Source organism: Polypterus senegalus, chromosome 1 (assembly GCF_016835505.1).
Source record: "Polypterus senegalus isolate Bchr_013 chromosome 1, ASM1683550v1, whole genome shotgun sequence".
NCBI lineage: Eukaryota > Metazoa > Chordata > Cladistia > Polypteriformes > Polypteridae > Polypterus > Polypterus senegalus.
In genome coordinates this window covers 271,066,482-271,088,783 of record NC_053154.1, presented here as the reverse complement: position 1 = coordinate 271,088,783, position 22,302 = coordinate 271,066,482, and the positions used below count along the sequence as shown (strand labels likewise).

Genomic DNA, 22,302 nt, shown 5'->3' with positions numbered 1-22,302 from the left:
ATTGGCTGTCAGAAAAATGGGCAAGTGGGAAGGTCGGAACTCAGTCAATAAGTGTGACATGGGCTCTGACTTTTCCCATGACATGGTGCAGTGATGAGATCAGCTATCAGCAAATCTGACATCCCCCATGACAAACGCCTGTGTAATGTGATTCGGCTTAAGCCATGTAGTGAAGGAAAGTGAACAGAGCGTGGGTGGGGTGCGACGAGTCAGAAAACATCTTAATGGCTTTAGGCATACAAAAGAAGTGTGAATCTGTATTGGGGACACAACAATCAAAGATAAGCAATAACATTAAAGTTAACAGCACCCCACAACAATTCAAGTGAGTCCATCATAATTAAGGACCCAGCATATACTGTAGAATCTTATTCTAATAAGAAAGCTCCACTTGTAATGACAGACATACTTTGAATTGCTGTCAGTGTTTTTGAGTTCTTGTTTGATTCTGTCCTATTACTTTATTGGCTTGTCCATCCCGTTACCTGCTTTGACTTACAATTTCTCTCAAAATTCCAGCTGCCATTCCAGATTTCTTTTCTTAATGTTTTATTAGTCCATTTCACCCTCAGAGTGACTTGATCTTAAAACGGCATGAATGGTGGAAAACAAGCCAGCGAAATCATCACGAAGTTTGCATGGATCTTGATTACCATTCATCTTAGTGGTTGAAGTGTCCATTTGCAATGGTCTTGCATATTGTGCATAACATGAAACTAAAAAAGATTTCCAAAAATAAAAAAAAAAAAAGCACAGTAATGCTTTGGGGAAAATGATGTCTTGTGTAAGATACAAACTGGCCGGGGCACCTGGCGTTAGAGGACATTACCCATGAGAACAGTTTATCTCAGCCAGAAAATAGCTCTTTAGTAAAACAATAATTAAAAACTCAACAAAGTAAAGGCAGGAGAAAGCCGTTGCCTTTTAAAAAGATACAAACAAAAAAAACTCCTGCCGTCAGACAAAATGCCCTTGGCTGTAAATTACAGCTGTGGAATGCGCCTTCCTTCTCCACAGCAAAGTAAAAGAAAAACAGCAAGTGGACTTTCAGCCACAACAAAAAAAGTTACATTCACTCATCAAACGGTGTGCTTCTCGACTTTTCAGATTTAATATTGGAGAGCATCCCCCCCTTTCCCTCCCCAAAGCGACAAACCCCCATTCTGGAGCTCCTTTCATGGCTTGATGAATTGCTCTTCTGTACATTAATGTGCTGTCACCAGGGTGACGCCATGGGAGACAGACAAAAGAAGAAACAGAAAACAAACTCACAAGTCGGAGACGATAAGTAGCAGGCTGAAGTGCCAAATCAAAGTTGGAGCAGTTTGTCATTCCATTTCAAGGTAAGACCACTCGGTGCTCCTTTGAGGGGATTTGCTGTCTTTAACAGGCTGATTTAAATGGGGACTGAGCTCCAGACATCTTGGCAGCACTTTACTCAGGCTGAGTGTGCAGGACATCCAGTTAATATTTAACAATTTAATAAAATAACAGAATCAAACTAAAGGGACTGTTTGAAAGAGTATTTCAAATTAAACTACAAACAAGTAGGCTGTGAAGTGCAGTAGGAAGTATTTAGAGAAAACTGAGGCAGAGGAGCACAAAATGTATTAACAAGTTGAACTGTTTTGAGCCTAATTGCCTGTAATAAGGCATCCATTCTGCTTACTCCAGTGTAGGGAAAAAGTCAAAACTAAATACTTCATACATTGTGGCAAACAACAAAGTCTTATTTTATACAATCAAATGATATTCCCTACCAGATTTAAAATCCTGTTTGCCAGCAATCTTCACATTGCCTAACACAGGTATCTAATGTATGGACAAAATGAATATAATTGATTTTAAATGACTTTTTTAATAACTTGGAAACAATCAATCATCTGTTATTCTTTGTCTTATTTTCAGATCTTTACAATAGATGAATAGTTACAACTTTAGATTAATTAAAGCAAAAAAACTTCTAAATAAATGACTGGTAAAGGCGTAAAGAAGCATTAATTAAGGTTATTTAATGACTATTTAATGAAGGTTATTATAAATTGTTACCAATACACAAATTATTGTTTTCTTTAAATGTACGTGAGCTAATACTCTGCTAATGTTTATTGACGACGTATTAATCAAAGTTATGTGATCCTTTTAAATTAACATCCCACTTTAAATATAAGTCAATAATTTCTCACTTGTTTTTTGTTCCTGCTTCAGTCCAGATCTCCACTTATAAGTATGAAAACACAAGAAGAAGATGAGCCAGCGGTATAAATTAATCCAGCAGTCTGAACGGTTCAATGGGCTGATGCAGAACCGCGATGAAATGGCCAAGGAGTACACTCGGTTCCTTTTGTATGTTGCTTCATTTTTTTTTGTGACTGCCTAGAAAATAACTCCGAAAGGAATGTGTTGTCTGTTTTGAACAAATTGCAAGTGCAAGGCTTATTTCCAATGCTATTGACCCAATGTTTACAGAAACGATTTCACACTTGAACTCTTAAGCTTAAGATTTCTTTAGGAATTTGTGCTCTCCTTTCGATTGAACAAATTGACTAATCGGCTTTTATCAGCAGAGGGATTTGTTAGGGTACTTCAGGAGAGAGATGCATTTCCCTTATCAGTAACTCTCTGCAGTGTTTGTTGGCTAAGTAGATGACATTAATAAAAAGTTAATAACACGAGCACATCGTTACAGCCAATCTGACTTTCATTTTTATTTGTTATTTAGATTCCTTTATCTGTTGTTGGTATATGTGTCAGGTGGCTCAGTGGTTAGTTGGCTCCATAAGGGTGGATTCAAATGCCAGCCCTGCTCACTTCATGCATGCGCTCCCTGTATCGAAGTGGATATTCTGCATTTTTTAGATCCCAAAGTTAAGCTGGTTATGTCTAACATGTCTCTGTGTGAACAAATGTTCCTAGTGATATAGGTAGGTGCTGGGCAACTGGGCTTCACAAGTAAAAACTGAGAGAATTAAGCATAACAGAGGATGACAATCTGAAAAAAATAAAATAACAAAATGTTATAAAGTCTAAATCAGAAAGTAGTAGATTTTAGATTCATTTTCAAGCATGCAAGTTCTCAAATGGGCCTGTAGGACTGAGTGTAGGTGATGTATCAATGCACCCTATGACGGACGGAGGCCTTGTCAAGGGTTTGTTCCTGCCTTTCACCCAGTCCTACTAGGATAGGCATTAAAAATGTATTTAACTTGTGTATGTACAGAAAGAGGCCCAAATTGTGCATATACAACTTACCATGCAAAAGTCAGGATTTATAACAGAAAACTTTGACAGGAAAACCTGCATATATTTATGGCAGCTCTGACCCATGCGTATGCAACATTTCGGAAAAAGTGAGAAATGGCGCCACCCTCAATCAAGTAGGAAAATGCAGCCAAACCAACTCACGTGTATAATAATTCATATGGGTGCAGTCAGTTGCTCCGAATTAAATTAGGAGAACCAGACACTGCTGCAAATTGCCTTGTTATGTTGCCAAAAACATGTTATATTTTATGTATGAATACACACACCTTACAAAAACTGAATGGAGCCCCTCGCTAGCTAGTCAGTTAATGGCTTCCAGCACATCGGGCATGACGGAGTGAAGCTTGGCTGAGATATTCCTGCCGTGTTGACAACAGGTAACCGATATCAACTGATGGAAAGCCCAGTTTTTCAGTGCAAATATGCAGCATTGGCTGTCTTAAAAGGGAACTAAAATAGAATCTGTACATGATATTCATCACTTCTGAGGCTTAATATGTTTGTCATGTCAACATGCGTTATAATAATAGCTGGCTGATATTGTAATAAGGGCACCTAGCGAGAAAGAAGCTGCTTTTGTTAACTGTAAGCAGTGACATTCCATTTCATGTACAATTCATCAGTGATGACAAGATGAGACTGATAAATATCAGGACTCGGTGGCCTGCATGGGTCAACCTGTAAATTGTCTATTTTGAGGTACAGTAGTGTGATGGTGCTGTACATGGTGTCTGGCTTATTGGTAAGGTAACTGGCTGAACCCTCAGTGTTTCATATGGCCTGTACTATTGATTGTAATAGCAATTACACCATTACTTGTAAAAGGTGATGGTGACTATCTGCCCAGATGCTGGCACCTTACACCATTCCCTGATGCCCAGAATGCATGATGGGAGGTGCTACAATGCTGCTCATGCTCTTTGAGCAATCAGATGTGTCAGGAAAAAGGTTTCTCTACCAGCACATGAAGTTCTGCAGCATTGTGACTGCATATGTATGAGGCTGATTAGCACAGTCCACATGTGGGTTCTTCAGGGTGGCATCTAGGTGGTTCAAGGCTTGTTCACAAACGCACATTCACAACACCAGGTTTTATAAATCGTTATTTTGTTAGACAAACACATTTTCTTGCTTTTTGGCATAGGCATATTTTCACACTTGAATCCATGCAAAGTTTTATAAATGAGATCCCTGAAACACTGAATTGGACGAAGCTGTCCAGAAACTGAATGGATGAACAGAAGATTTTATACTTTCTGGACATTATCGCATTTCTAAATAATGGGGCTGCACACATCATCAACTGAAATGTTTGGATCTGTAATTGTAGCACAAATGTAAGTGCTAGGTTTGGCGTCAAGGCAGGATCAAGACCCCCACAGGTCCCTGAGTGACTTAGCTCTTTAACAGAGAGTCTTTGAACAATACAGCACTCAGACACTAGGCCATTTAATGCATCATTTTATTTCTCACTTTTGATTTCGGTGCAGAGACTTGATCATTCCCTTGGTCATTTCGACTCACAGAGACTTGATCATTTCCGCGAGTTTTTTTGGCTTTGATTATCTCACTTGGTCATTTCTACTTGTAAATACTCAGCCATTTCATCGATTCGAGGTCTTGTTGAAAAGGCCACTTGCCATCACAGAACCCAGGGCATGCACTCAGAAGGCCCTGATGGTAGATCTGCCCTTGATTGGCGTGTGCACCACTATTAGTCAATTTTGGGCTAAATGGTTCTTTTTTTTACTTATTTTCCAAAAGTTAAGAGTGATTTTATGCAGAAGTCACTTAATTTTAAATCGCTAGAGGGGAGCTGTACTCATGCCATCACTTACTCATGACATGGCAGGGTTTTATACATTGACTGCAGTGCTTTATATTGCTGTTTATAAACATTTTTTCCTCAATGGTCATGCATGGTCTTACTTGATATAGAACCCCTTTCTGTGACTAGGTCAGTGTGCAATTGTCGCCTTATACACCAGTAGCTCCAACCCTAGAGCAACTTATGCAGAATGAAGGTTTTTCCACTGTGGTGGGCCGCTGTCCTACTGTTTCTGTTTCCTCAAGCACAGAAACTGAGAGTTTTGTAATAATGTTCAGTATGATAACACCATAAAGTGTAGTTAACAGACTGAACTGAGCACCCTCAACCATAAGTTGTCATCTGTTGGGTAGCTGACTAACTTCTTCATAACTGTAGCCCTGACAAATTTTGACTTACAGTAATACAAACTACCTAGGAGAGGCAATACACAGCAGTAACAGCGCTGCTGAACCTTACAGCATTTAGGCACACTTGCAATCAAAGACATTTAGCTAAGATGGATGGTGACTCTTATGGCCACCTTCATGTGAGTTGATGGACCAGACTGGCTAATATAGGCTGTGGCTCCTTCTGGCTGAAAACAAAAATGGGGGTAGGATATAAAAATGGACAGACAGAATTGATTACCTCCTTGAGATTCACCTTTTCTTGTTAAAACACCGGACCTTTTTAACCAGAAGGGGCAGATTCCCTTCTTGACATTTATGAGTTTAGGTAGTTCACTTGGTCACCTGAGGAATACTCCTAGGAATATGTGGACTGATGCACTTTCGGCTACTTCCAGAAGAGACATCAGAAAAAGACACGATGAGTCCTCAGACCTCCTTGCGGATGTTTCCAGTTTTTTTTTTAGCACAAAGTGGCGGAGTGAACTACGATGATAAATTGATAAAATGAAAAGGACGTGTATTGTGCAGGATGAGGTCATCATAAAGTTTTAACCACAAGAAGACCAGATCCTCTAACTGCCTGCCCCATCCTAGAAATAGGAGGCAGCAACAGCCAATGCACAGACATATGCATGCAATATTTTGGCCATATCTGTGTGTAACAGCAGAGACACACAATGCTTTTCTAAATGATTAGTTCCATGACGTTTGTAATTGCTTGGCTAATAAGAGATACAGAGATTTCCATAATTCATCTTTTCTACATGATTTTCTCTTAAACATTTTCAGGTCCGTTTTTTAGCTTTAATTTTGCTGGATGTGTTCCAAATATAGAGAAGGTGATTCCAGCAAAAAAAAAAAAATTGCATTCATATGTTACTTGTTTTGTATCAAATAAAATCATAAAAATGATTATCTAGCATTGAAAGAGAGAGGTATACTGTTACCAGTAACCCTTAGCTCATGTCACATTCATCCAAAACTACTAGGCAAAGGTTTGAAAGAGTACAATGCTGTGGCTCAGATAAATCCAGTAATTGATAAAGTGTATGAAATAAGCTCTGTCTAAAGAGGTATAAATCATTTTCACTGTATTTGCAAGCGTACTATCAATGACACAACACGCTATTATTGTTCACAGCTTTAATTGGAAACATTTGTGCTTATTTGCTAGAGAACAAGAGCGCAAATGTGGTCCAGATGGATTTGTGGATTCAACCAGATACAGACACCCCTTTATTGTAAGAGGGAGAGAGGGAGAGGCTGTTATGCCAAAACTCACTTCCATGTCGAGACCTCAGAAGAAGAGCGGATTAGACCCCAAATCCAAAGGAGGCGCCGAGCACAAAGAACAAGAGCATGGGATTAAATTTATGGAAGTAAGACGCGCTCGTGTCAGCACTCTTAAAGCAAACAAGAATGTTTTCATTTTTGAGCAACTTAAAATCAGCGCATACAGTAGGCTATTTAAAAGGAAGAAACAATAGATGATTCATTGAAAGTAAAGCACTGAAGGATTAAAACATCACATGTAGAAACAAATATAGCATGGCCTCTAAATTAGAGTGATGCCAAATCCAAATGTAATTTTCCCTGTAAGCGATCTGCCATTTCACAGGGTATGGCTAACTAATAAAATAACCAAACATTATCTAGACTTTAAAAAGGGCCTTATGGTGTCCAGGTCAGCACTGCTCTGCTCGTCCCTTTTTAGACAATGTGGCGGACTTCAGCTTGGGGTCTGCATGCGGCAAATGCATTACTAATGACAGGATTGTTATCAGTTATTAAATGTAAAATGTAGATATTAAATATACAGTAGATAGTTTGAAAAAGTGATAGCTAATGAGGTGTTTGACATAAATGCTAAAGAAAGCACTTACTGATTTACTCGCTTCTTACTGGCCAGTTTCTGGGTTACGCTATGGAGGACTGTTACTCGATAGGCTTTGAATCAATACTCCAGTTTGCCGCAGTTAGCCATTTGTCCTTGATTAAACAGTATCAATGTAAAAAGCTATATTCTCATGCTTCGTGATGTATACAAGCATGAATGGATGGATGGATGGATGGATAGATAGATGGGTATCGTACCATCCCATTCAGGGCAATTGGAAAGGCAAAGTCGATTCAGACATTAATAGCTGTAATGTTTTTTGGCAAGATAAAAAAGAAGTTATAAAGTTCTAATATTTATAAAGGTTATTATTACCCTGCCATCCATTTTCCATTTCTTCTTATAAAATTCAGGGTCACAAGGCTGACTCTGAGAAATAAATTGTTGAGTACATTAAGACGAAATCTAACTAATTGTACACAGTAGTGCAGCCTCATTTTTTTGCAGTGTTGAACTGCAACATTCTTGCTTTAATTAGAGATAGAAAAACAAAGTGCACACAAACTGATGAAAAAAATACTTCATGAACTGCTATTGTATCTCGAAAATGGGCCTGTTACTGCAAAATGTGAAGGTGTAAAAACGTTTGAAAAATTAGTATAATAAAGTGCATCTGAAATAATAAAAAGCCAAGTGCTATTACAGTACTAATGGAAACTGCCCTGTCACACTCAGGCCCACAGGACACAAAGCTTTATTCTGATTGCTGCTTCATATTAGAATAGTAGTCATTAGACGAACCAAAAAAAAACAACATAAAACAGTACATGAAATACAGCAGTGGGCTCTTGGTGAATGGAAAATATAGAAAACCCCACCATTAGTTATTTTTTACAGCCCACATATGGATGGCAACACCCTGGCTTACAACAACTGCGACTGTTAACTTACAAACATACATGTGAAGAACAATCAATCTAAAGTTCAGATCGCCATATGCACCTTCACAAAGATATTTTAACCTTATGAACAGAGTAAATTAACAGGTTTTCTTGATTTGGTTTAAAGTCTTTAAGACACAGGAACTTTAAATGTAGAACATTTCAAAAAGCATATACTGTACAAATAAACATACTGTACCTCGCACCAAAACCTGCACAACACGCTATACAGCTGCCAAACGTGCCACGGTTTCATACCATTGTCAAATAAAGTATTATGTTATTAGCTACTCTTGATTAAAAAATAAACTTTTGCACAAAGTGCATTACTTTCCACTAATGATATCCTAAATCGTGATGTTATGGTATGAAGAAATACCATTGAACTTCGAAGAAACTTTTTTCTTTATTTCTCCGAGTGCAACTCTTGCAGAGACTCACGGCTGCGCACACTCACGTCATGGGACTGCGCCTTGCGTACAGCACTTTACGTATCGCGCGTCACGCTCTTAAAGCACTGTTTAGTAAGACTTGGCTACACTAACTCATGTGTCCAGTTTGTGGAAAGAAACTGTAACTTTTATTCTTTTAAATATTTAGATATACAATTTGCCATCAATTTACTTTCTTCTGTAGCTGTTCACATTTGCATCAAATAGCTTCTTATTCTTGTTCTTCTTTGTCTTGTTCTTCTTCCTAGCCTTTTTCTTGGCGTTCGTTTTTTCTACAACCTCCATTTTTCACGGCCTTTCAATTTATGCCAACCTCCTTCAAGTCTTCTTCCAGCCAGTAATACGGCCGTATGTTTAGCTTTCTTCTTGAACTTGTCCCAGATTTGAGGCAGTTAGCAAGTTTACAAATTCCTAAGGCCAGAAATGCATATTTAGGTAAAGGAAAGCAAGTATAGAAAAAAAAATAATAATTACATTTTACAAAAAGGATGAAGGTATACAGCAGATTATTTTTCCAGAGTGGATTTAAAGCTTATTACAGGACGCCCTAATTTGTTATTTGTGTTCTTACTCATCATTGTACACTTCCTGAACTCCTTCTCCACCTCTATTTTATTTATCTATCTGCATGTTCATTTAAGGGTTATGATGACCCATTAGGAAAGCCCTAGGATGTGTTTGGAGGTTCACAAGAAGTCCATGTCTTTCAAACAATTAATTCACAGATTAATGTTCTCCCCAGAAAGTCGTGAGCAGAGGTGCAGAGACGGAGCACGCAATGTCCAACCAGATTCGCACAGCTGAGTATGAATGGCGAAAACAGAAAAACAGAGTGGATGACATCCAGTACAAGCTGTTGAGACTGAGAGAAGGAAACCTTAATCAAGTAAGAATCGCACTGAACTTTATTTTATATGGTTGAATGACAAAAAACAAATCTCAGATCTCACTATGCATTTTTTTTCAATTTGAAAGGCCAACAGGTAGCTTATTTTTAATTTCGTAGATCAGGAGAAGTATGGCATTTGCTCAAACACAAGAAGATCAGCTTAGATGGCAGATGAACAAAGAAAAAGCAAAGCTACTTATGGTGAGTATGCACTGCTAGTGAGATAATGGATCTTTATGAAATAAAAACCACTTTCTGTTTTGCTCACATTCAGCTTGTTCACAATTATTGAGTTGACCAACAAAAATGTCACCTGAGATTTTAGTCAGATCTTCAGGGAAGGGGAAGCAAAGTCTTTCAATTGTCATAGTGTGTGAGATCCATCCATCCATCCATTGTCTAACCCGCTGAATCTGAACACAGGGTCACGGGGGTCTGCTAGAGCCAATCCCAGCCAACACAGGGCACAAGGCAGGAACCAATCCTGGGCAGGGTGCCAACCCACCGCAGGACACATAGTGTGTGAGATGCTTTGACAAAATGTTTATTTTTAAACTTTGAAAGAATAACATTGGGAACAAATTTGGTCCTTGATGCACCTAAATATTCTGCAAAATAACATTTCTTTAAGATATCACATACAGTCTATAAACTATCCAGCCATGTTTAAACAATTTTTGAACCCGCTAAATCCAGTTCAAGGTTGTCAAGGCAGGGTCTTGGGAGCACTGGGCAGAGAACTCCAACAGGTATCTGAGACTGCACATACAGGGCCGTTTTAGGGCAGCCAATTACTTGGACAAGCTGGTGTTTGGGAAACCACAGAAACGCTTATACAGATACCAGAAGAATGTCAGGGAGAGGAATCAAAATGCTTGCATCCTTTTCAATTGTTATAATAATGTGGATATACAGTGGAACCTCGGGTCACGACCATAATTCATTCCAAAACTCTGGTCGTAACCCGATTTGGTCATGACCCGAAGTAATTTCCCCCATAGGATTGTATGTAAATACAATTAATCCGTTCCAGACCATACAAACTATATGTAAAAATTTTTAAGCACACAAATAATTAATTATACCATAGAATGCACAGTGTAATAGTAAACTAAATGTAAAAACATTGAATAACACTGAGACAAACACCCAGGGTCCCAGCTCAGCTGCTCGTGAGCCTGCACTCGCTCACTCTCTCTTTCTCTCTCTTTCTCGCTCTCTCTTTCTCTCGCTCTCTCTCTCTTTCTCGCTCTCTCTTTCTCTCGCTCTCTCTCTCTTTCTCTCTCTCTCCAGCACTGGTTTTCTCCTTCTGCTTCCTGCCTTCTCCTGCAACCTCCCGTTCTTTCCTGTTCTCTTCTTTTTCCCTTAAGCCGACTCGCACTTCTATTTATAAAGAGGCGTGGTAGTCGTGGCAATCAGCAGCTCCTGGGAACAATTACGGATGTGGACCGCTTCTCACCTGTGCACTTAGGTGAGAAACGCCCACATCACAAACTCCTCACACACCACCACGCCCCCTCGCTAAACTGGCCTTTTTGACGGGAGCAGTGGACCCGCTATACCACAGGAGGAAGCTGGGTTGAGAGGAGGTTACAGTTTTGAGGGAGAGTCCCTCTGGGTGATGCACAGAGAACAATGTACAGTACAGAGAGAGACTGAACACATGCAGAAATCATCGGCATGTACGAACTGGAAGCAAAACGAAATAGAGCACAAAGAGTTCACAGCGAATGCACAGGGAGGGACTGAACACATACGGGAATCATCGGCGCGTATAAACCGAAAGGGAAACTGGCTTGTTCATCAACCAAGTGTGTGGTCGTGAACAGATGCAAAAGTTTGGCGATTTGTACGTGTTCAGAGATGTTCGTGAACTAAGGTTCCACTGTATAGTGTTTAACATCTCACTGTCTACAAAGAAGAAAAAGCAAAGTATCGAAGTTAAGGTTGTCAGATAATCAAAGAGAATAATGGCTATGCTTCACCACACCACTCTCTTCATTTTACTGCCAACAAGTTTCTAAGTCTGTGCTGTACCCAAAGGTTTCGCTTTCCTTACATAATTTCAAGTTATTCACTTGTTTCATGTTACTTCACAACAGTTTGCTCAAAGTCAACAATGGATCCTTTGCAAAACCCAGGCTTCCTTCAGACAGTGTGCGCTTGATTTTTATTTGAGGAGTTGATGTTAAAAGTAAGAAACTTCACGTTTGCCAGTTGTATTCGATGTCCCTTCTCTGTCTCTATTTGTTTAAATTAAAATGATCTGCTCATCTTGACTCATACACTAACTCGTGTCATTTCTTCCTAGAACAGGTCTGATTCTTTTTCTCTAGACTTTTTAAAATGCCTGCATGTTGTGGTGAAAAGAGAAAAACTAGAAAATCTAACTTTTTTTCAGATTAACAATGAGACTCCAGAAGATGTGCAGACAACAGCAGCCAAATGCATCCCATAACCAAAGGCCTTGTTGTATTGTGACAGGCTAAGGGAGACTAATCTGTTTAGTCTTGGCTGCGTGTAGACCTAATCCAGATCTTCATAATTCTTAATGGCTTTGAAAAAACTGATTCAGCCAAATTCTTTCAACTGAATATCTATCCATTATCCAACCCGCTATATACAAACTACAGGGTCACAGGGGTCTGCTGGAGCCAATCCCAGCCAACACAGGGCGCAAGGCAGGAAACAAACCCCGGGCAGGGTGCCAGCCCACTGCAGGACACACACACACCCCCCAAGCACAATTTAGAATTGCCAATGCACCTAACCTGCTTGTCTTTGGACTGTGGGACGAAATCCACGCAGACACGGAGAGAACATGCAAACTCCACGCAGGGAGGACCTGGGAAGCGAACCCAGGTCTCCTAACTGCGAGGCAGCAGCGCTACCCACTGTGCCACTGTGCCACCCTCAACTGAATATGGAATCATATATTTGGTAACACCAGTGATAATTAAGGGAAACATACGTCATCTGGAACAAACTACCGAACTGCTGTATGTAGCTAACGCAGAATCCTTGAGGATTTGTAAACGACACGTGAATGAGATGTTTGCACAACTCAGCTAATCAATCGAGCTTCATCAGATCTCTTAAGTACTTACAAATGCATAATACAGTGGCACTTAAAGATATCCTCTGTAAATGTTAAGTGTGTACTGTAATAAAAAGACATAAGATAGAGCTTTAACATTTGGGGGCCCCATAGTCAAACCCCATATAACTGGAGGAACAAAATAACAAAATTATTAACATTAACTTAGTAATAACATCTTTACAGATGCAAGTCTAGCAATAGACTGCCTGTGAATGTTGGTGGCAGAAAAAAGAGAAAAAACATTAGGTAACAGCACCAACCTTTGGCCAGGGGTGGACTTACAGCCAAATGAACCCTTAGGTTGTTTCCCAATTGCACGTATGTGACTAAACACCAAGAAATCTGTCCATGTATAATAGATAGATAGATAGATAGATAGATAGATAGAACATTATCTTTGGGCTTTTAAATTAATCTGAGTAAATTCTAGTTGGAAATGTTAACAATTTTATTACGTTGTTCAAAGCGTTTTGTATACAGTGTACTAGTATTTAGACGTACAATTTTATCAGAGGTTTTCCTTTTGCATGAAAACATTTTCATTTCTTTAAATTGAGCTCCATATTTAGTGTCTGCACAATTCTGTATTTCAAAGTCATGGGCACATTTTATTCATATATTTCTTACATTTTCAAAGTGAGCAGTGGTGCTAGAGCTGATCACTGTGGGTGTGCATGTTTCCATCTGTACACACTGAATCACCAAGGAGGATCTGGAAAGGCTGTGTTATAAATTATCATTTTTTTTACTCAAATCCAGAAAATCAGTAAACTACAGCATACCTCCATGTCTAGTATTGACTGGCAAAATTCCCCAAAGTGTTTTTTGCATTGAACATGCTGTGTTAACCAGTGATTTTGTTTGTTAGATATTTTCCTTTAAATTTGCAGTGCAGCCAGCTTAGATGAACTTTTTCCCCAGTGCCCCATGATGCTTTGCAAAGCCAGTGTAACATCACAAAGCTATAGCAGCCACATGAGTTTATAACACTGATCCTAGCAACGGGATAAAATTTACTGGAAAATTTTGGAAATACTTTTCAACACAAGACACAAAATAGTATTCGTGTCTTAAATGTAATGTCTTTTTGTTTGTACTTGCATGTGACCTGTGATGTATTGAACATTATGGGAATCTAGACAAGAACAACCCAACAAAGCTCAAAATAACATCAAGTTGACTTTTGTAGGTCATCAAAGTTATACTGTCTACCACACTACTTGGTAACTTATTCCATGAGTCTATGGTTCTCTGTGGAATAAGTTGCCAATATAGTGTAGCAGACAGTGTTCAATACTGAGCCCACCCCTTTAAAAGCATTACCCAGCATGCCATGTATTTGACACAAACAGAAAGGAATGAAGCTTTAGTGTTGTACTTTGGTTGTTGTAGCAGTGAATAAGCAAAGGCAGCTGGGGAACAATAAACAAAATGTACTTTTCAGAGAGAGGTGAATACCTGCAATCAAGTCTGTGGGGAAAGCTTTAGTGAATTCATGCTTTCTGCTCCTGTTGCCACTGACTTCAAGATAATGTACTGTTCTGATATTTAATTCTTTTAATTTCATCTCAGGCAGGTTCGGTGGTGCATTGGTTAGCACGGTTACCTCATAAATCAGGTGATATTTTTGGCTACAATAAGTAGTCCTGCATAGTTAGAAGACATTTCTGTAGCCGTTAAGGACAGTCGAGACCATTGCACCATTATAATCCACTCAAAACTACTCATTGACTTTGAAGCATTTTGCTGAGTTTGCTGAAGTTCACGAACATTTCCACAATTTCACCAAATTCAAGGCAAGCCAAATTCTGTGGGATTCTATGGAGGACTATTCGTGCCAAAAGTAACTGCAGTCCAATGTGTTTACAACAGTGAAATGCAATTTAATTTTTGCACGGTGTTGTCGTAAAATATTAACAAAATAATTGATTGCTTTTCACTGTAGGGAACAGTTCTTTTGTCAGTTTAAAATCCAGCATTTAAATTCATATTCACAGATTCGCACATCATAATTAAAAGCAAAGCTGATGTATTGCATTTCAATTTGAGACGAAGGGGAAAAAAAAGCCTAATAACAGGAAAAGTCCGCATTTCCACTGACAGACACCCATGGCAAGCCGCTATCCAGCACACACACTACCCCACTTTGGTCTTCATAATTATAAGCCATTAAGATCAAAACAAAATAAAATGCCTTTAAAAGAACAATACTGGTGTGTATGATGTGATCAGAGCAGGCATCTAATGGGTCGTTTTTATGAGATTATACATTGGATGTGTTAGCGCAACGCAAAAGAGAAAAAGGGAAATTAAAAGAGAGAGAGAGAAGCATGAGACACAGTTTTGCCAAAAACTATACAGCCAATTTACAGCTTAAATATATAAAATTAAATAAATCAAAAAAACAAAATAGTGGTTTGAACTAGCAGTAAATACTGCAGTTGAGACTGATGAGCCTCACCTTACAAGTGGTCAGACAACAGTACATATGGCTGCTTCCAGATGCTTTAGCACTAATGTGCAGTCCCACAACAGTGATGGAGATGTGAGCGACAATGTGGAGGAGAAGAAGACGACTGTAGGAGATACGACGCACGCTAAAATGACAAACAAGAATGGAGAATTCCTTATACGGTCGTTTACTCTATGCCAGTATCTAATTTTCAGTGTTTCCACAAAGTCTTGTAACGATCTTCAACTGATGTTCATTAGCTGTACTAGCATAAAAAAAGCTGATTTCCTGTAATTGTGAGGTTTCCCTCAATAATTAGCTTCTTGCATTCATTATAATTCAGGAGTGGACCAAGAAGGACCCTGAATTTGACCCGATATAAACTTCTGAAGGAGTTTTCTATTTCAACGCTGTAGTTAATTTATCGTTGTCTTACTGTTTGTGATGCTCATAATATGTGAGTTTATACATTTGCCTAATGGGGGCTGTGACACCCTGAGGTCTGTGGGGGATCTTACTCCAACCTTGCTTTGTTTCCCTCTCAGTTTTTATTCCAGTTTTTGTCACATTAAAATTTGGAGTTATTTTGTGGGTTTGTTTAAGGAGAATTCATTACGGAGGTTTTTTATGTGTGTTGATTTATCTTTTGTTTTATTCTTTGTTTACACACATGCATTACATAACTACAGTCAGCACTTTGATGATGTCACCGGATCTGGGGTATAAATACAGCGGCATTGTGTTGGGAATCATCCCTCGGTTGGAGAAAGAGAACAACTTTTAGCATCGCTTAGTTTCTCTTCAAAGTAGGCCCACTGCTCAATTTGACGTTCACGTCTTGAACTCTTTTTCATCTTTGACTTTGCTCGTCTTTTCGCCCATTTGGATTTGATTACCTTCATGAGTGTCTTTCATGGCTCTAACATTGTCACTTCTGTCTCCTGGTCAGCTTAGATGCCCACAATATTATCTGACACTAGTGTGTCATAACAGTTTTGAATGTTTGTCAAATAAATCTTTAGAGTATAAAATAACTTTCTTCCACAAGGTTAGAGTGTTGGACAGTTCCCATATTTCCTAATGAGACTTTTGATATTAAGGCCTTCCCTATTTTTTTTGGTCCTGTGCAGGCCATTAGCCTTTTTCTTGAATTTAGGGAGTGGGCCTGTTTTGATTCATAGTCCTCAGTTGAAGTCTGAGGGTAGATTTTAGACGCTCCCTTCAACATGTGTTTAAAGACCTTGGCAGATCTTACCTTGACTTACAGAAGGGTCAAGTTAAAATACATCAAAAGGTATAACTGAAAGAATGCAAGAGAGAAAAGGTGACACTTGAAGTGCAATTGGAAAGTGACCACTGATGTAACTACATAAAGAGAACTAGCAAGTGAGAGCCAGAGAGTCGGAGCCAGAAAGCTAAATAGGATTTGGCCAAGTTAATCTTCATCTACAACCACATTTTGATCCATCTCTTTGGCATTGATGCTTGCTTGGATAGGCTCCAGTTTCCCCATGCCCCTGCTCAGGATAAGTGGGTTGGGAAAATGGATGGATTACTGTCAGAAATACTGCAGAAGACCAAGCCAAGATACGCTTGCCCATTAGTTGCTGCTCTCATCACTGGATCTCAAAACGCAGTAATTTGCTCAAACCCACATGTTCACATTGCTTCATTTCCAAGCATCTACAAGTTTATGGCTTGGCAGTTAAAATGCGTTATTATAGTTTGTGCCGAGTCAAAAGGACTAGGAATTGTGTTCATAAATTCCTAACAAGTGATAATGGCTGCCTTTCATTTGGGTTTGTTCCTTTGCATAGTAATTGAAAATAACTTCCCATGAGGACAGGTTTTATATACTGCAATCTCATGATTTGGTACAACTGGGATTTAAGCAGAACCAAACAGTTATTATTAATTTCTATTCTGTGAATTCTTGTATTTCATTTTTTTAGTACCAGAATGCAAAGGAGAGCAATTACTGGAAGTTAATCCATCACCGAGCCTTACAAATGGAGAATGATCACATGCTAAAGGAAATGCAAAAGGTATGGTAGATGTTTATGATTAAAACGCAGCTGATCTAGCATACATTTATCAACACTTAGCATTACAAAGGACTTAAAAAAAAAAACGTTAACGTTCATTTCCAACTCCAAGGTCCAAATAGAAAATGTCCTTATAGTCATAACATGGTGTAATCTATTTTGATCTTAGCTAGCATTGCCTTTTCAGATTTAGTTCAGATTCTAGGCTGCTCATTGCCATTATGCTGCCTGAACATTCTCTTTGTCTCCAGCCTTCCTCTCACATCCCATAAACATGCACATTAGATAAATGTCAGTTCTGACTGTGTGAGGTTGGTAAGATTGTGAGTGCTGCCCCACTGAACTCTGGATCCTGCCTTACATCAACGCTGCTGTCTACAGGTTCTGGCCCAGGGCAGCCTGTGAATTGTGCAAAGATGCCCCATCACTATAGGACAGGTGAGGTGCTGTTACACTCCATATTTGGGATGAAAGGCCTGCCCCCATTTCCAAAACCTGTCCATCTAATCTTCCTTTTGGTTAACACACTTAACCCAATTATTTCTTAAGACAAAAAGTATTCAGACCCCCTCACTTTTTCATGATTTGCTATGCTGCAGTCTTTAGCTAAAATCATTGAAATTCATTTTTCCCTCATCAAGCAACACTCAATAAATCAGAATAATGAAGCGAAAACAGGATATTAAAAATTCCTTGAACTGCATTAAAAAAAAATTTAAAAAATGAAAAATCACAATGACACAATTATTCAGGCCCTTTGGAATGACACTTGAAATTTAGCTCAGGTGCATTCCATTTTATTGACCACCACTGAGATGTTTCCACACCTACACCTGTGGTCAATTCAAGTGATTGGACATGATTGGGAAAAGCACACACCTCTCTAAATAAAGTCCACAGCTGACAAAAACCAAGCCAAGAGGCTCAAGGAATTTCCTTCAAAGCTTAGGGACAGGAGTGTGTCGAGGCTCAGATCTGGGGAGGGCTGCAAAAAATCCTGCAGCACTGAAGGCTTCCAAGAACATAGCTGCTTTCATAATTTGTAAATGGTGGAAACGTGTTCCTTGGAGATGAATCAGACTTCACTATCTGGTAGTCTGATGGACGAATCTGGGTTTGGCAGATGCCAGGAGAATGCTACTACCTTCATTGTGCTTAGTGTAAAGCAGTGGCTCTCAAGCCCTGTTTATGCAAGGCCCACATTAACAATTCAAACATTTTTGCGGCCCACATTTTAGCCTTCGCTGGCATATAATTTATTGCTCATGCGTTTAGCAATTGGGGGTAAATATTACTAATATACAGTATTATGTAATTTTTTTCTTTACATGTTTAGTTGCTCATTGCTTGCTACACAAATACAATAATAAATAGAGAGACAACGATAATCATTATCTGGTTTATTTTATTTTCATTTACGTTAGTAAAGTTGTCAAAGATGATGCTGTTTGGGCTTACATAGCATGTCAATTCTGGCTGAACTTTTTGATAAACACACTCGAAGATCATCCTCCACGTTCATTCTTGACCGATATTTTGTTTTCATGGCAGTCAATGCAGAAAATGAAACCGTGCACAAATAAGTTGTTGAAAAAGGTATAAGAATTTTCACTGCTAGTGCTGACAATAATGGATATTCAAGCGAAACTATGCACCAAAACGAACAGATATCCGTAGCAGGATTGTCAAATTTGATTTGTAATGTGCGATTGCTAGACAGCTCCACTAATTCATCTTGTGCACGACCGGTTAATTCAGAGGATGCACACTGAAAAGGATTATGAGTCCAGTCAAAAGCTTCAATGTCTTCGGACATGAAGTATTTGTCAAAATATTCAACAAGAGATGTCAGATGCTGTCTTATTACACCAGTGACCCGTTTCAGCATTTCGTCGTTGACTTCATTGCTCTCTATAAATTCACAATAACTGAAACATGTCGTGTGAATTGCTTTCTTAAAAGCTGACACTTTGTTGTATGTCTTGAGTTAATTGGCATCTTTACCCTGAAGTGATGTGTTCAGACTGTTCAAAAGACTAAAAATGCCAGCAAGGTATGCCAATATGGCAAGCCACTCAGTATCTGCGACCTTACCGGCCAGGTCGAGATTGTGTTCGGTCAAAAACTGCAACAATTCGAAACAAAGTTCAAACACCCTTACGATAACTTTCCCCCTGGATAGCCAACGAATAGCAGAGTGCAATACGAGATGCTTGTGTTCTGCATCTGCCTCGATACAAAGTTGAGCAAATAATCGACTGTTCACTGTTCTAGTTTTAATGAAGTTTACAAACTGTACACAGTCATCAAGTACAGATCCCAGAGTTTCGTGCAAATTCTTTGAAGCCGATGCTTCGCAATGGATCATGCACTTGCTTTATGCGGGCTACAACACCATTGTTGCGACCAGTTATTGTGGCACCACCGTCAGTGCAAACACTGATGCAGTTCATCCACTGCAGGCCAAAAGTTGTGAAAAATTCGTTTATAACACAAAATATTTCATCTGCTGTCGTTTTTTGATGGCAATGACTTACAAAAAAGAAATTCCTCTTCCATAACATTTTGCCAACAATAGCAAACATAAACAAGCAGCTGTGCTTTGGCAGCGATATCAGTTGATTCATCTAATTGAATCGCAAACTTAGTAGACTGTAACCGTTCAGTTAACTGTGTGACAATGTCCCCCGACATTTCAGAAATTCTTCTGCAGACAGTATCATTCGAGATGGGAATGCTTTTCAGTTTTGTAGCATATTCTGAGCCAAACAATACATCGCAAATCTCAAGAGCAGCCAGCATGATAAGATCTTCTCCAATTGTGTGTGGTTTCTTTTCTTTTGCGATTCTCTGAGCAATCAAGTAGGATGCTTTAACAGTTTTTTCATTGAGAGTAACTCTTGTTTTTAACACTGTCTTCTGTTTAGTGTATTCCGTGGCTTTACGCTCAAAATATTCTTTGGTTTTATTCTGTAGATCTGGATGTCTTGTAGTAAGATGACGATGCAATTCCGTCGGCTTCATAGCTTCGTTCAAGAGGATTTGCAAACAAATAATGCACATCGGCAGATTTTGGTCATTTGCTGATGGAACGAAACCGTATTAAATATATTCCACATCATATTTTTGAGCATATTTAGTTTTCTTATCAGTAACATCTTTAGTGTCGTCTTGATCATACCCGCTTTCGCTGCCACTACTATCTGTTTCTTGGTGTGAAGTCGAAGGCTTACGTTTCAAAAATCGATCCATTTTAGGGTCTAAACTTCTCTACAAGCCTGAAGTAATCTAAGTCTTTTTGACTGTACGTGACAGTCAAATTTAAATTATTATTGCTTAAATCTCTTGCGTCATCGCTTGCATCAGCCAGTGTTAACAGCTACAGCTGCATTTTGATCTTACTAAAGTACGAAAATAACTAAATTAAACAAAGCGTCTCTAAGCCCTAAAATCCTGCAGCTTGCATCCGTACGTACGGTCTGCCGCTAACAATGCGTAAAAAATGCGGATTATTTTATTGTTTTCTCTGACTTTTTGTCTAATTTTGGTACTGATTTAAGACTTTAGCGAGGCCCACTATATACCCTGTCGCGGCCCACGGGTTGAGGACCACTGGTGTAAAGTTTGGAGGAGAAAACATAATGGTCTGGCGCTGTTTGTCTGGGTTTGGGCTAGGTCCCGTGGTTTCAGTGAATGAGACTGCAAAGACATTTTAGACAATCATGGGTTTCCAACTTTGTGGCAACTGTTTGGGTAAGGCCCTTTACTGCTCCAGCATGATTGCGCCCCCGTGTACAACGGCAGGTCCATAAAGACCTGGAGGAACTTGAGTGGCCTGCTCAGAGCTTTGACCTCAACCCTACTGAACACCTTTGGAATGGATTGGAATGATGATTGTGAAGCAGGTCTTCTCGTCCAACATCAACATCTCACCAATGCTCTTTTGGATAAATGGGCACAAATACCCCCACCCCACAACACATTAGGAAATCAAAGGGAACGTCTTTCCAAAAGAGTGAAGGCTGTTATTATAGATAATTGGGGCAACTCCATACTAATGTCCATAATTTTAGAATAGGATGTTCAACAAGCTCGTACAGGTGTGCTGGTCAGGTGTCCACAAACCCTTGACCATATGGTGTATTTGCTTAGGAAAGTCAGCTCATGTCACACTAAACACCAAAAATGTTTTTTTTTTTCAGTGGTTTATAGCTTTACATTTAATGTCTACCACATGGTGGTATAAAATAAAAGTTAATACCTAAAAAGGTACAGCTGTGCTTACAGCAGACAATCCCACAGTATTTCTAACTGTTGATAACATCTCTTCTCTTCATTTTAGGAGCACAGAAGATGCATGAATATTAAGGAAAAATCCTTAAACTGAATAAATTTGATTTGTGTTGATGAAAACCTTGGCCTTGCTATCTTTCTACTTTAAATAAACATTTCTTATTAACAGTTCACTAAATCTCAAAACTAATGTAATTAATTTTTAAAAGAGAAGATGGCAAAAAATAAACAATTACATTGTAAAAGCATTGTTGACAATACTCCAACAACTGCCATTATGTTTATTTATAGCACTAGTTAGCACTAAATAACGTTTGTAGCTATGAGATCACAAAACTCCCAATAATGAATAACAACTGACACGGTATATGCAATGCATCCCTTCCCACAGCTCCTAAGTGTTGTTATCCATCCAATAGTTGTTTTAAAGGAATACTGCACCCAAAAATGATAGAAGACATTCTGAATGGAAGACAGGACTCTTGACCAATGAACAAGGGGATGAGCAAGCTTGATCCCGCATGAACACATTTCCTCTGAATGCACTGCTCTAGTTTTCTGGAAATATTTATTTAACAAGTATTTTACCCAAAAGTGCATGGGTTTTGCCAATTATGAGAATACAACTGAATGACTTGATGTGGCTTGATGGGAGATTCTTTCATGAATGTTTGTATATTGTTTGCTGTGGTCAAGCATCTGTCTCAATAGATGCCAATTGTAGGAGAAATTTTGTTATCTCCATTATCCATGAAAACTTGACATTAAACTTTTTTGTCAACCATTACCACGGACCTTATGGAGTAAAT

General features: G+C 38.9%; 1 protein-coding gene across 2 annotated transcripts; it reads left to right on the top strand.

The window, feature by feature from the left end:
* The first annotated feature begins 1,222 nt into the window (after positions 1 to 1,222).
* LOC120542033 lies at positions 1,223 to 21,613 on the top strand. 2 transcript variants are annotated; one of them, XM_039774136.1, is made up of 7 exons: positions 1,223 to 1,343; positions 2,214 to 2,346; positions 6,659 to 6,863; positions 9,457 to 9,600; positions 9,721 to 9,804; positions 17,108 to 17,200; positions 21,543 to 21,613. In XM_039774136.1, the coding sequence occupies exons 2-7, from the start codon at positions 2,249 to 2,251 to the stop codon at positions 21,585 to 21,587; spliced, it is 669 nt and encodes a 222-aa protein (XP_039630070.1). In that variant the 5' UTR covers positions 1,223 to 1,343; positions 2,214 to 2,248; the 3' UTR covers positions 21,588 to 21,613. The 2 variants fall into 2 exon arrangements, with proteins under 2 accessions (XP_039630070.1, XP_039630062.1); XM_039774128.1 differs by having other exon boundaries at positions 1,224 to 1,343; positions 2,209 to 2,346.
* The last annotated feature ends 689 nt before the right edge of the window (positions 21,614 to 22,302 follow it).